Source organism: Myotis lucifugus, unplaced genomic scaffold (genome assembly GCF_000147115.1).
Source record: "Myotis lucifugus unplaced genomic scaffold, Myoluc2.0 scaffold_18, whole genome shotgun sequence".
NCBI classification, from domain to species: domain Eukaryota; kingdom Metazoa; phylum Chordata; class Mammalia; order Chiroptera; family Vespertilionidae; genus Myotis; species Myotis lucifugus.
In genome coordinates this window covers 3,955,437-3,970,268 of record NW_005871066.1, presented here as the reverse complement: position 1 = coordinate 3,970,268, position 14,832 = coordinate 3,955,437, and the positions used below count along the sequence as shown (strand labels likewise).

The 14,832-nt window shown below is 44.0% G+C and overlaps 1 protein-coding gene across 3 annotated transcripts in view; it reads right to left on the bottom strand.

Annotated features, from left to right (window-relative positions):
- Positions 1-3,768: 3,768 nt before the first annotated feature.
- The window catches only part of LOC102432598 (retinitis pigmentosa 9 protein homolog), a 16,232-nt gene continuing 5,168 nt past the window's right edge, over positions 3,769-14,832 (bottom strand). Inside the window, exons 1-6 of one of the 3 annotated variants that reach the window (XM_023751053.1) lie at positions 13,945-14,237; positions 12,423-12,453; positions 10,601-10,730; positions 7,418-7,509; positions 5,655-5,716; positions 3,769-4,370 (exon numbers count right to left, since the gene is read on the bottom strand). In XM_023751053.1, coding sequence (XP_023606821.1) covers positions 4,172-4,370; positions 5,655-5,716; positions 7,418-7,509; positions 10,601-10,730; positions 12,423-12,453; positions 13,945-14,222 — 792 coding nt within the window. In that variant the 5' untranslated portion in view covers positions 14,223-14,237 and the 3' untranslated portion in view covers positions 3,769-4,171. Of the gene's footprint in view, positions 4,385-5,654; positions 5,717-7,417; positions 7,510-10,600; positions 10,731-12,422; positions 12,454-13,944; positions 14,645-14,832 lie in introns of those variants that run through there. The other 2 variants (XM_023751056.1, XM_023751055.1) reach the window with 2 other exon arrangements.

Here is a 14,832-nt window from a genome sequence, read left to right as displayed (position 1 = left end):
AACGAAAATAATTTTATGGTTGGGTCACAACATGAGGAACTGTATTTAAAGGGCCAGAAGGTTGAGAACCACTGACTTAGAAGGCAGCAGCCATGACATAGGTCGGTGACCAGTATCTCCAGCTACTAATATCGACATAGGAACTGACAACATTCCTGCAGAAGCAGATGGGCTTTATCTTCTGTTGCCCAGAAGAGGGAGCTACATGGTAAGAGCTCTTGAAATGAGGTTCTGTATGGAAATGCACCTCAAAGAAACTGCATCTGGGAAAGAGAAAATGAGGGCGGAAGAGGGCAGAGGATCCCACGTACAGTAATACGGTTCTGGGAAGCTTTAAAAAACAAATGGACTGTTTGTATGACCTGGTTTATGGTAAAGCCATGCCAGACGACGTGGTGCAGCCCCATGGGAACTGAAGCAAAGTCAAGACCTCCAGCTTTAGCCCAAAGATGAAAAAGATATTGGTAATGATTCTCTGTGTAAGGTATCTTGAGTCTGTTATACAACTGGTTTAAGGGAATGTACTATTCCATTGTTACTTCATAGGAAACCAATTTCTGAGTTCCAGCTACAAAGAACAGCTAAATATTGCAAGGGCATGATATTCAGCTTAGAACATTGATATCTCTCTTGATTTGAACTAATAAAGCTGTGGTACCAACAACCACATTAAGGAAGTGTCACATTATAAAGCCTTTGGAATAAGTTGTGAAACAGTAAATAAACTGAATTGCATATGGTCGTGTGAATCTGACACATTTTCCTCCCTTCCCCAAGTGGCCACATCACTGAACACCACCAATAGGGTTGGGTCATTTGCATATACTTCTACCATGTAGCCTATCTTATAATCTCCAAGGACCTTCAGATAAGGAGAACGTGATGGTGGAGTTGAGGACAGAAGAAATAGATGAAGGCATCTCCATGAACAGGTCCTTCCCTGAGGATAGAGACTATGCCTCGCTCATTTTTATAGATGGAGGGACCAGGCACATTGTAGGTCCCTGACAATAACACTGATAGATGTGCCCAAGGGTTGGTTCTAGTCTTCCAACCAGTGTACACTCCTAGAGACAAAGGAAGATGAAGCAAACAAAAGTATATTCAGAACCTGGGACCTGGATGGTCAATTTGTGGAACCAGTCTTCTCCCAATAAATCTTACAGGTTAAGTCTGAAGAGGTGCCAAAATGTTCGTATGTGACTTACATGGAAGTCTGTCCCAGAGTTGTTTGAAAGAACAGGACAGGTGTGGGAGAGCACGGGGTGCCTTGCAGAAGGGCTCTTTGGGTGATAATATGGACAGTATGGCAATACACACAGATGGGTCCACCAGTGTTGCCTCTAAGTTACCCTGTGGTGAAGACGTCCTCTATTTTTAACTTCCTGTGGTAACCAAGTACCTCTCAGGATGCTGTAAGTAGATGGTACAAAGTGATAGCAATGCATTTTTTCAGATGAGCTGCAAAAAGGCAAACAAAGGTACTGTTTTTGAGATTGGTCTGAATGAGGTCTATGACTTCTCCTAACCCCTACTTCAGGATTCGGTGTAGATCCTCCAGGTAAACACCTTTGACCCATATCGCCACCCAAGCTGGACTATGTGACTCTCCTGTGTGTTCCAGGATCACCTGTGTTTTCACTTTCATAGCCCATTTCAGGGCATAACGCATGAAGTTTGCAACAGTCTCAATCTCTCCCAGGAGACCACATATTCCTCAGAGCAGTGTCCACTGTCGTATCTCCATGGAATAGTTAGTATAGAGCCTGATATGTAGGCACTCAAGTATTTCCGAATGCTTTGCGTCTGTTCAGTGGTCAGCAAACTCATTAGTCAACAGAACCAAATATCAACAGTACGATTGAAATTTCTTTTGAGAGCCAAATTTTTAAAACTTAAACTATATAGGTAGGTACATTGTTATTAATTAGGGTACTCCTAAGGCAGTGATGGTGAACCTATGACACGCATGTCAGAGGTGACACGCGAACTCATTTTTTTGGTTGATTTTTCTTTGTTAAATGGCATTTAAATATATAAAATAAATATCAAAAATATAAGTCTTTGTTTTACTATGGTTGCAAAGATCAAAAAATTTCTATATGTGACAGGGCACCAGAGTTAAGTTAGGGTTTTTCAAAATGCTGACACGCCGAGCTCAAAAGGTTTACCATCACTGTCCTAAGGCTTAGGAAGAGCCACACTCAAGGGGCCAAAGAGCAGCATGTGGCTCTCGAGCTGCAGTTTGCTGACCACGGGGGTGAACAGATTTCGCCCTGTGGTCACTGGTCCCACCATTCCAAGCCCAACAGAACACAACTGAGGTGGAAAGGCTGAGAAAGGGATGCACTGGCTAGAGTAACTGAAAAATAGGGAAGACTTGAGTCCAGTTGACCCAACTTCCCTGCTTTCATGAGAACTGGGAAGGCATTCCACTGCTCTAACACCCCACCAGGAATTCCAACAACCTGATTCATTCCCCTATACATTCCCATAAGAGATTAGTGTGTTACTATGAGTTGAATCTCATTGCCTTTCGGACACGTGTGAAGTAGGAGTTTGAAGCGTTGTGGGTGAACTAACTTAAGGCACTTAAATGGCCACACTGGGGAAGATGTTGGGCCCTAGGAGGTGGGGAAGATGCTGATGCCAGTATATGGAAGAGGAAGCACAGAAAGAGGAAGGCGGTGCCATTGCACACTTCCCTACTGTGGTCCTTCCTGGAGTCTTCCCTTTATCCTGGAGGCTAGATGAAGTCAAGCATACATTTGGAAATCAAGTCCAAAATGTAAGGTAACTCCCAACAACTACCCCAGTTTGAGAATCACTGGCATGCTTCTTCCAGATTGTAAGAGAACATGTTTAACATAAATGGCATACCATCGGAATAAAGAAAATTCCAGGCAGGAGAATTTTCTGCTGCATGCTGAGCTAGGATGCTCAGGGTAAGTGTAAGGCATGGCTGCATTAACTGGCCTTAGGGTTTTCAGAAAGAACATTCCAATCGGGGCCAATTGTGTCGCTGAGATAAACTTTCAAAGGCCAGGTCTAGGAGCAGTTACTGGAGAGAGCTGGGGAAGGAGCCTGTCTCGGTTACTCTTTATACTAGTAAAGAATCCAACCCCCAGGGGAATAGTGAGTTCCAGGGACCCTGAGTGATGACAGCAGCAACTGAAGCTGGAGAGGGAGGGACACTTGTCCCTGAGCAAGATGTGGCTCCTCCTTGGCTCCTCAAAGAACAGACGCCCTCCCCTAGCTGCAGGCACCAGCCCAGACTGCAGAACTGCCTCGCTGCACACAGTCAAAACCAGGAGTTCCCAGGAGGGCTGTGCTTAGCCAACAGGGCGACGGTGAATTTTGGATGTGGGTGCTTGACCCCGTATAGTCATCCCTAAATCCTTATAATTTTTCTGAATCAGTTGTTCTGGGCATAATCATAATCATGGGGTGATGGCAATAAGATCTAAGCAAGTTAAGTACATGATTTTTTACTGTTATTACAGGACACCCAATTACCCCTCCCTACCGCCCCCAAAAAACTCAACCCATCGTGCCAGGGTTTATGAACACAGGCTTTTGTGAGCAGCAAGGCCCAACATACTTTACACTGTTGAGTGAAAAAATGAAAACAAATGTGGATGATATGCTAGCATTTTATGTTAAAAAACAAACAAAACCCACATTTGCTTAAGATTCATAATTAAACCTTATGTACCTTTGAAATTTGGAACACATGCATGTATTATTCAGAAATAAAAAATAAATACATTTGAAAAATAAATAATGAGCTTTTATTATCTTCAACAACAGACAAGAGTGGAGCCTGAAGCCTGGGAATTCAGCAGCCTTGCTGTGGAGGTGGCAGCCCTGGAGGAGTGTCCTCAGAGGCTCTAGTCCGGCCACCCCGACTTCCTAGGAATCGCAGGCCACAGTGACCAGCAGGAGGAGGACCGGGAGGGCCCGTCCTGCCGACCTCAGCGCCGTCCAGAGCTGGCACCTGGGAAGACACAGTCCCTCTCGGGGGTCACAGCTTCCCTGGAAGGTAGGTGAGAAGTCACTCGTGTGTGTGACACCGATGTGCTCCTTGGTGTCCCCTCTCCGACTCCAGGCCCCCTGTTCTCGGCCACAGTGTGTGATTCTGAGACGAGAACGCGGACAAGCCGAGCGGCTGTCAGTCCGAGTCCGAGCTCTCACTTGACTTGGAAGACTTATGCTTTCGCTTCTTCTTCCTTTTCTTTTCTTTCTTCTTTTTCTTATGCTTTTCTTTCTTCTTCCTTTTCTTGTGTCTCTCCTTACATTCCGAGGAGCTGGAGCTGCTGCTATCGTCATCTGAGGTGGAATCCTCCAGCAATTGCTTTAACTGCTGTATCCTAGACAGAGAAGACTGGTCAAAGAACCAGAAACCGTAACAACATCGTCGAAGAATGTGGTTTTTTAAAAAAAATATATTTTATTGATTTTTTACAGAGAGGAAAGGAGAGAGACAGAGAGTCAGAAACATCGATGAGAGAGAAACATCGAACAGCTGCCTCCTGCACATCTCCCACTGGGGATGTGCCCACCGGAATCGAACCTGGGACCTTCCAGTCCGCAGGCCGACGCTCTATCCACTGAGCCAAACGGGTTTCGGCATCGAAGAATGTTTTTAAATATAAGATTAGTAGTGAGGATAAAAAAAGTCACAGATAATCACCTCATCCAATACAGTACTTATTTTTTATTTTTGCATGTTGCCCATTCCTGTCCACATCCATGCCTATTTTACAGGACTATTTACATTCATTCTATCTACCTGTGTACAATCGTTCTGTATCCTTTTCATTGTCCTAAATATTTCCACGTTTCCTTTTTAAATTTTTATTATTATTTTTTGATAGTATGTTTATTAAAGCTGGGGACAGTGAAACAAGGACGGGACTAGGATGGAAGTAACAGGAGAGCTTACGCGGGGCTGCTTCGCTCACTAGGAAGTCAGAGGAAGGGGGCCTTGGGGACCTTTTCATCAGGGGGTTAGCCAGGGATGCGCTGTCACTCCCCACTGCTCCCCTGGTTGCAAGTCTCATGGGGTCCCTTAGAGTTTAGGAGATAATATTCACTTGAAAAGGAGATGTGAGTGCACATGCCCCAAGGAGGTGTGCCTGCATATTTCTATAGGCCCTCCTATTGTAACCTCTAACAGATACGGCCTTTCCTAAATCATCCCCCACTGCTCAAGTTCATACTATGTAATCTACCCCCTCAACAATTATAACTCAAGACCACAAATCTGAAAAAATAAAAACCTCCTGTTTTTTCACTGTCTTTATTCATGTTGAACAATAGCTCAGATCCCTGAAGACATTGGAGAAGATAAACTAAATCATATGAAAGAGAACCAATCAAACAGTAGAACCACACACCAGGAAGAGGGCTGCCAACATCAACCATCCATGCGTCAGCAGGCTGGGCCACGCCCACTGCATTAAGCTAATCCAAGTGGAGCAGGCTACCTGCTCATTCCTGAACACCAGCCTTTTCAGTAAGTCCTCCTGACCTCCAAGTGCTGCGCAATGAAAGCACCACATTTATTACACTGCTCCTCTAATAGGAATAGTTTCCAACGTAATACCATTTAAAACTTCAAGAGGGTCTTGTTATCATCAGGACAACCTCACCTTATATCCTTTTCGTGTCTTTTATTCTCTCGGATGATGTCATACATGGGATCTTCATGTGCCTTGAGGGTTAGAGAAAGTTAAGGTTGGGTAAGACTTCATGAACCATTAATTAAATAAATATTAAATCTCTCTGTTACTAAAACCAGTTATTTTTTTCCAGTTTGGTAATTTTTTAACATGTTCTAATTCTTCCTGACTGCTAACTCATTGATGCTGTGAAAAGGATTTTCCAATTAGAAAAACACAGGATTGAAAATAAAATAAAATAATTTTTAAAAAGAAAAAAGATTTAAAAATATAGGATTGAAAAAATATATATAGCATATAATTTAAGTATCTTTTATAAGTAAATAAACTCTGGCAGAATCACAAACTACTATACAAGGTAGAAATATTGAGGTAATTCTCTTTGGTCTATGTGTATAGATGACTAAGAGATAGGTTTTTTTAAAAAGTGAATTATAATAGATGATAATGAAGCATTTATAGATACACAAAAATATATGTACCCTAAACCAAGTCTGGAAGTATACAGAAGTACAGATAACTTAAAATGACTTGAATTACTTAAAAATAAGAATAAGTATGAGAAATATTATGGTATGTGAATTACCTCAATTAAAAAAAAGAAGAAATATTTATTGTAGAAATTTTTGGGTTATAAAAAAATTTTTTAAAAATTTATTACCTCACTACCTAAGGGGTAATTACTACTAACATAAGTCTCTTTCCATTTTTTTCAATCATATAATTATAAAGTTATCCTGATACATACATAAGCAGCTATGTATATAGTGATGTTCTCCTATGTCCTTAAGGTAAACTCTTAGAAGTGGGTTTTCTGAGTAAAAAAAATAAAAATAAAAAAGAATATGTTTAAAGTTTTTGAGGTTTATCACCACTTTATGTTCTATAGTATCTATAAAAGTATACATTCTGCCCTGGACAAGTAGCTCAGTTGGCTAGTGGAACAACAAATCGATGTTTCTCTCTTCCCATTCCTCTCTCTCTCTCAAATCAATTTTAAAAAATTGACATTCTACCTAGAAGAGGAATGACTGATCAAAAACGTATTTAAGATTATTATAAAATTAAAACACATTTTAAAAAATATTTTTATTGATTTTAGAGAAAGAGGAAGGGAGAGAGAAATATTAATAGACTGCCTTCTGTATGCCCCCTACTGGGGATTGAGCCCACAACCTGGGCCTGTGCCCTAATCGGGAATTGAACAGGTGACCTCTTGGTGCGTGGGCCAACACTAAACTGAGCTACACTGGCTGGGCTAAAGCACAACATTTTAAATGTCTAAAAAACTTTGGCCCTGGCCAGTGTGGCTCAGTTGGTTGGAGCGTCATCCTGTGCACCAAAAGGTCTTGGGTCTGATCCCAGTCAGGGCGTGTAAGGGAGGCAACCAATTGATGGTTTCTCTCTCTCCCTCTCTTTCTAGAATCAATAAAAAACACATCCTCGGGTGAAGATTAATAAAAAAAAATAAAGACTGAATAAATAACAATGTATACTTCATAAAAAGAAGCACTATTCCCAACATATAAGCAAGTGCCACTTTAATAAGAAGTTAGTTTTTTGTTAATAAACTAATCTATCACACAAATGTAACTTAACAGACATGTAGTTAACATCAGATACTTTGGCCGAAATGCTTCAGGGAATGTATTTTATATGAACTCCAGTTCACCAGTTACTGGACATGCACTATTTCTAATAAATGTAAATTCACATGGTGGGGTTCTACTTACTACTCTGAACTGTTCTAACTTTTGGTTGCCTTTGATAAAGAAAGGGCATTCTTTGTCGCCCGTTCGGTGACCATACCGTTTACAGCGCCAACCTAAAAACAAAGAAAAAAGGGAATATTTCCGTAAGATAACACAGTGTCATTTAATGAAGATAATCAGTAGATCACATTAAGGTTTTTCTTCATTAGACTCCAATCGAAAAGCATATGCAATCAGTGAATGAACCATTAAGAGTCTAGAAAATTGGCAACGCGTGAGTGAGATTGCTGGCAATGCATAGCAGTAGGCCCACTCCAGAAATACTGACACACACTTGAATTTCAAAAGACTTACTGGTGATTTGTAGACATATTAAAGTTTAAAAACCACTGTTCTAGGTAACACTACAACCAATAAAAAAGAATGAAGGTATGTATAGTTTACATGTCTGGAACAAGTTCAAGTTTTGTGGGACCTGGAGGCAGTGCGCGCTTTAGGGAAAAAAACAAACATCTTGCCTTGGGCAAATTTTACAAAATCGTATGACCATATCAACATATCGATGGGATCCCTGCAGGCCCTTGAAAGGCACCACTGAGGTTCCCTGAAGCTTAAACTTCAATTACTTCTTGGTAGAATTGGTCTGGTCCCAACCCAAACACACTTACTTTCCAAGTCAATGCAAATATCTATAAAATGGAAAGTGAAATGCAACTCACAACCTCATCAAACAGAGTAGTAATTTTCAAACTTCAAAAACTTCAAAAAAAAACAACCAAAAAAACTCTAGCCATAACCGGTTTGGCTCAGTGGATAGAGCGTCGGCCTGCGGACTGAAAGGTCCCAGGTTCGATTCCGGTCAAGGGCATGTACCTTGGTTGCGGGCACATCCCCAGTGGGGGGTGTGGAGGAGGCAGCTGATCGATATTTCTCTCTCATTGATGTTTCTAACTCTCTATCCCTCTCCTTTCCTTTCTGTAAAAAATCAATAAAAAATAAATAAATAAATAAAAATAAAAAAAAAAAACAAAAAAACCTCTAGGCCCTGGCAGGATAGCTCAGTTGGTCAGAGCACCATCCTAAGACACTAAGGTTGCAGATTCAGTCCCTGCTCAGAGCACATACAAGAAGCAACCAATGAATGCATAAATAAGTGGAACAATAAAATCAATGTTTCTCTCTCTCTCTCTCTCTCAAATAAATTAAAAAAAGTTGTAGGCTTCTGGGTACCGATGTCAGACCGAACACATTCATCTGCTTTCATTCCCTTCCTAAAAAGTCATCTAAATGACAATGAAGAAAATTCTTTTCAGAAGTGAGAACCCAGGAAGTATGTCAAGAATGGCCAAGTGACAATCTCTATAAATTTGTTCTTCCATAAAAGCACTGACAGGAGTTGCAAATTTGCCCAAATCAACTTCTGTGCAACCCTGGGAATTAGCCAAAGGCCTGCCACGACCTGAGGAGCATTAATTCAACAAAAAGCAGTGGACCTTGGCTAAGAACAGCAGGATCTCTGGCATTTTAACTGGACCCTCTCACCCCTTCTATAAGTCTTGAAAGCAAGCAGCCTACAACGCCAGCGGCTGTGAAAAGCAGCAGGCTTGCACCCACTGAAGCGGGAAGCCTGGGATTTTGAAACCTTATAAAGCCCTACCCCCAGTTGAAAATCCACATGTATCTTCTGACTCCCCCAAAACTTAAAATTGCCTACTGTTGCCCTGGCTGGTTTGGCTCAGTGGACAGAGCGTCAGCCTGCGGACTGAAGGGTCCCAGGTTTGATTCCGATCAAGGGCACATGCCTGGGTTTCCGGGCTTGATCCCCAGTAGGGGGCGTGCAGGAGGCAGCCAATCAATGATTCCCTCTCATCATTGATGTTTCTATCTCTCTCCCTTCCTCTCTGAAACCAATAAAAATATATTTAAAAAAATAGCCTACTGTTCACTGGAAGCCTTACTGATAACACATATTTTGTATGCTATATGTATTACGTACTGAATTCTTACAATAAAAAGAATCGGTGACTAGAGAAAAGAAAACGTTATTAAGAAAATCATGAGAAAATACATTTATAATACTTACTGGAAAAAAAATCTGTGTATAAGTGGACCCACGTAGTTCAAACCTATAATGCGGTTCCACATACTACTATGAACTGTTCTAGATTTTTTTGTTTTGTTAGTCCTCACCTGAGGATATTTTTCCATTGACTTTTAGAGAGAGTGGAAGAGAGAGGGAAAGACAGAGAGAAATATCGATGTGAGAGAAACACATCGATTGGTTGCCTCCTGCACATGCCCCGACCAGGGCCCGGGGAGGGGAGGAGCCTGCAACCAAGGTACATTCCCTTGACTGGAATCGAACCCAGGACCCTTTGGTCTGCAGGCCCACGCTCTATCCACTGAGCCAGACCAGCTAGGGCTGAACTGTTACGGCCAAAGGTGATCCTGAGTGGGGGGGAGGAAAGGATTGAGAAAAGACAGACAAGAGAATGAAAGCTGGGTCTCGGTGGGACGCTGCTCCCTGATGAGGAGACAGCGCCAGCGCCCACAAGCCGTGTCTTTATTTTATAGCAGATGCCACGAGGCAAAGTAGGAGCGTGATCACGTTGTTTACAGCATTCTCGTGAGTTCCAACCCTACTCAACTACATGCACCCGAACTCCATCACAAGGCACGTGGGGCCACGTGTTTGGACCATAGGTTCAAGCTCACAACCACAGCCATTGGCTATGATTGTGCTGGGAGGGCCCTGCCCTCCAGCTGGGACTTGCACGTGGCAATGAGAGGACCCTGTCCTTTCATTAGTCCGAGGCTTGAACCTGGCCAAAACACTGTAACCGCGCCCCACACTGAACTTTTCCAAATTTTTAAAAAATTGTGGTAAAAATACAGGCAGACCTAGGAGATATTATGGGTTCGGTTCCAGACCATAACAATAAAGTGAGTCGTAATGTTTTTGCAAGTGGACCATCTTGCCTTCAGTCAATACATAACCAACATTTGTGAAACGCAATAAAGCAAGCGCAATAAAATGAGGTTGGCCCATATACATAACATTTACCATCACACTCTCCCTCTCCATGACTCTTTTCCTTTGTAAAACTGAAACTCTATATTCTCATTAAACAACTCCCCATTCCCTTGTGAACCGTGGTGTCACCCGCGTGTGTTCGGGAGTCCCGGACGCGCTTGCACACTCACACTGCATAACTTTGACCTCCTTCCCCAGGGGCATCCAAAGCCCTTTGGTTGGCGCGTGAGCCAGGAATTCCCGGGCATGCTCATTGCCTGGCACATCTGGTATACAGTCTTCCGGCTTCGTCTCATCCTCCTAAAAAGGGAAACAGCGAGTAAACAATCTGGCCAGAAAGCGCCGGATCCTCTCCACCTGCCTCAGAACACAGGGGGCCTGGCTTTCTCAGGGGGGAGCTCCCAAAGTCATCACGAGTCACCTCTCAGGAACCGGAGACACCACTGAGGCAGGACAGAAAAAGTGGAAGTGAATGTGCTGGAAGAACTACATCACAAAAACGAAGTGGCTGTTCTTGGAGCGGATAGAAATCTGTCCTTCATATAGGAGTGATCTGCAAGCTCGAAATTCTAATGTATATCAGATTCCAAGATCAAGAAAAAGGTTTCAGCCCTGGCCGGTTTGGCTCAGTGGATAGAGCGTCGGCCTGCGGACTGAAGGGTCCCAGGTTCGATTCCGGTCAAGGGCATGTACCTTGGTTGCGGGCACATCCCCAGTAGGGAGTGTGCAAGAGGCAGCTGATCGATGTTTCTCTCTCATCGATGTTTCTAGCTCTCTATCCCTCTCCCTTCCTCTCTGTAAGAAAATCAATAAACTATATTTTAAAAAAAACAAAAAAAGAAAAAGGTTTCACCTCACCCTGGTTGGGTAGCTCAGTGGTTAGGGTGTCATCCTGATATGCCAAGGTTACAGGTTCAATCCCCAGTCAGGGCACATACCAGAATCAACCATGGATATCTCAATAAGTGGAACGACAAATCGATGTTTCTCTCCCCCCACCTCTAAAATCAATAAATGTTTTTTTTAATGGGAAAACCCTGTGTGGAATGAGCACAGCATAAGAATTAAGCAAGGCCGCCTGGAATAATGAAATGGCATGTTGCTTGTTAACCTTGCGAGCCACTGCCATGTTTTCTAGTCACACACGTGTTCTATCTCTGCTATGCATGTCACTACTGAATAACTAGTTATACTTAAGGGCTTCCTCCACCCCCGTTTCCATGAATATTACATTTATAATAAAAATTTTTAAATTCTTTTTTTATTTCTATTTTTAAAAAATTTTTATTTTTGTACCGATGCCCCCGTTTCCCTCCATTTTTAAAAAATATATATATCTTTTTTCTAATTTCAGAGAGGAAGGGAAAAGGAGAGAGAGATAGAAACACCAATGATGAGAGAAAATCATTGATCGGCTGCCTCCTGCACGCCCCGCACTGGGGATCAAGCCCGAAAGCCAGGCATGTGCCCTGACTGGGAATCGAACCGTGACCTCCTGGTTCATAGGCTGATGCTCAACCACGGAGCCATGCCGGCCTGGCTTACATCTTTTTTAAAAATTGAAAGTTTAAATCTTTAAACAGAAAAGGCTGCTTTGGCTTTGCACCACTCCTCTAAGCCTCGCTCCCCCAGAGAAACAGACACTGGCCAGGGGGCTGGAGGAGGGGCTCCTGCAGGGGACTCGGGCGGGGGAGCCCCAGAGTCTCCATTCTCTGAGCTGATGACAGTTGAGAAACCAGTGCCAGATGAGAGAGTCAGCACCAGGGCAGCAGAGATGGAGGGAGAGAGGAGGGGCGATGGCTGAGGGCCTGCCTGGGGTTCTTAAGGAACAGACACCCGGCTGAGTAAATTGCCACAAAGGCACAGGCTTGTGACAAAGCCCGAAGTGTCTGACTGGCACCTGCGGGAAGAAACAGGGTGATCACAAAGGGAGTCCGCGCACTGAGTGACTTATGTCTAAGAGAAGAGCCACAGGACCAACTTCACACTGACCTTGATAAGCCCAGGAGGAGGTTTTTCATAACTAGAAAGAAAAAAGAAAACAAACCCATCATCAACCACGTTAACAGGAACATAACAAGAAAAAGGCAACTGTAGGCTAAACTAAAAAGGGTGTTTTTAATAAAAACCTAGAAGTACGTTATGTCTAAAACAGTTAATAGAACATGCCCGACACTCGAGATCACATATAAATAAACGGACGCTCTCCCACATCCCGCTGAGATGCAGAACTCAAATTCACCGAAACTGTAACTCACTTGCCGTCTTAGCACAATGATTTTCTCTTTGGAAGAAGGGAAAGCAAGAGATCACAGGGAAAATGTGAGTTCGTTATGGTTCCAAACTGTCATTATCGTTGTCAGCTTGTCCACCCAGCATCGCTACACCGACTCAACGTGGAAGAGACTCAGGGCGGGGGGCTGGGTGACCTGCTCTGAGGGGCTGGGGTCAGCACAGGGAAGGGCCTGCTGGAGGGAAGGGCCTGCTGGAGGGAAGGTGGTCTGTCCCAGAGGCTCCCCCTTCCATGTCCCTGAACGTCCCAATTCAAGATCCTCCCACCGCCTCTGCCAGAGTGAGCCCAAGCCGCTGCCTCCGGCCCCTCAGCTCTCTGCCCGCATGGACCCCACTGGAGTCCAGGTGCAGGGACCCTGCACGATGCCTGGACCACAGGCAGCTGGATGGTACATGCCAAATGCCAGAGCTTTTCTAGTGCACAGAGGAGGAGCTGCCCCACGAATATTACATAGAGAAGAACTGGGCATGAATAGACTGAGCCGCTGAGGTGTGGTACAGTGCTTTCCAAAGCAAGTGCTTCAACTATTTTCTAACACAAAGTGGTGGCAGGTCCTAGCCGTAACTTACTTAGCAACAGCACTGGAACCTGCACAAATTGGGACAATGATACAGGTCACCTGCAACCATTCATGAGAAACACGAATGGTACGCCTTATGCATAGAGACGGAAGGGAGTCTGTAGTACAGACTACAAATCCGACAATAATACATCCTTTCAGCCACAGGAGTTGCACAAACAACAACATATGGCCAATCGAACTGAAATCCAAACTCCTGAAAAATATGTAACTGTTGTTGCCAAAGTGAAAAGAAGTGTGATGGAACCACACATTGGAAATCTGCGATTGGCCATGGCGTTGCCTCAAAAGTCCATTTCACCACTGTTTTCACAGTTTAAAGGACAGTAGTTGATGGTGTTTCCTACGGCTAAACAATCCGTGATTTTAACATATTAAAAAAGAAAAATTCTCCAAGTTTAAAGTCACATTTAACTCTGAAACAGACCAGATTTGGAAATGGGGCTATATTAATGTATAGTTGGCTTCTGCCCTCTGACAGTCAAGAATCTACATGTGTCTTTGCAGTTAATTCTTAACATTAAAAAAAAAATTGGGGTAATGTCGGGATAAGGACACATATGTAATAACTTAATAAAAAATTAAATAAAAGTAAATAAAAAGTGGAAAAAAAAAGTTGGTGGAGGCCCATCCTTTTGTACCATCTGAGAAGCCAGCTGTGAATCCATTCAGACTGTAATAACTGGCTCTGTGTCGTCAGAAGACTGATCTTCCCAATGGTGTATGGGGTGAGGAACCTTTGGTTTGGCAGACACAGAGCACCACACCGAGGGCCCCCAGGGGCCAGGACGGTGGGTGCCAGCCCAGCAAGGCCCTGTCCTGCAGCCACTGTCCTACTGAGGTGACACTCAGCTCCAGGGCCACACTGAGAACATAGTAAACATATCATGCAGAGCAGGCCAGGCTCCAGCAAAGCCATGCACTTTGTGTCAAAGCTCCCAGGAGGGTCATTATCGAGCTTTGTAGCCCTTTGAAGACCTTTCCTTACAGGACTGGCTTAGCATCCTGCAACAGAACAATTTATTAATTAACTCCGTGAACACCAACCTTTAAGAATTAAAGCTAATGACAGAATGGCAGGATGACAGGAATGAGCTGGAAGGTCCTCAATCCAACCTCCCACCCGATGTTTCTCCTTTTCCACCCGCCCTCCTCCCAGCGGTTCCCTGGACCCTCCTCCGTGCGGCCAGGCGCGCCTGCAAAGGATGTGAGTCTCCCGTCCCAGTTCCTTCTGCTGAGCTGGAATCGGCCTCTGGGTGGCCTCCGCCCTCAATCCGGGTAGAAGTCCTCAGGCCCAGAGGGCGAGTCCGCACTCCCCTCCACTGACAGCCCCTCCCCGTCCGCAGGACAAGCCCCTCACCCAAAGTTTACTCTCTTCCCACTAGCGCTGCAGGGCTAGCAACCAGAGGAGAAGACGTTCCCAGGTTCACAGTGGCTCTGACCCGAACACCGCGAAAGGGCAGGCACAAGCGCGCGCTTCCCGCGTATTCATTCATTCATTCATCCATTCATTCATTCCCCAGATCAGA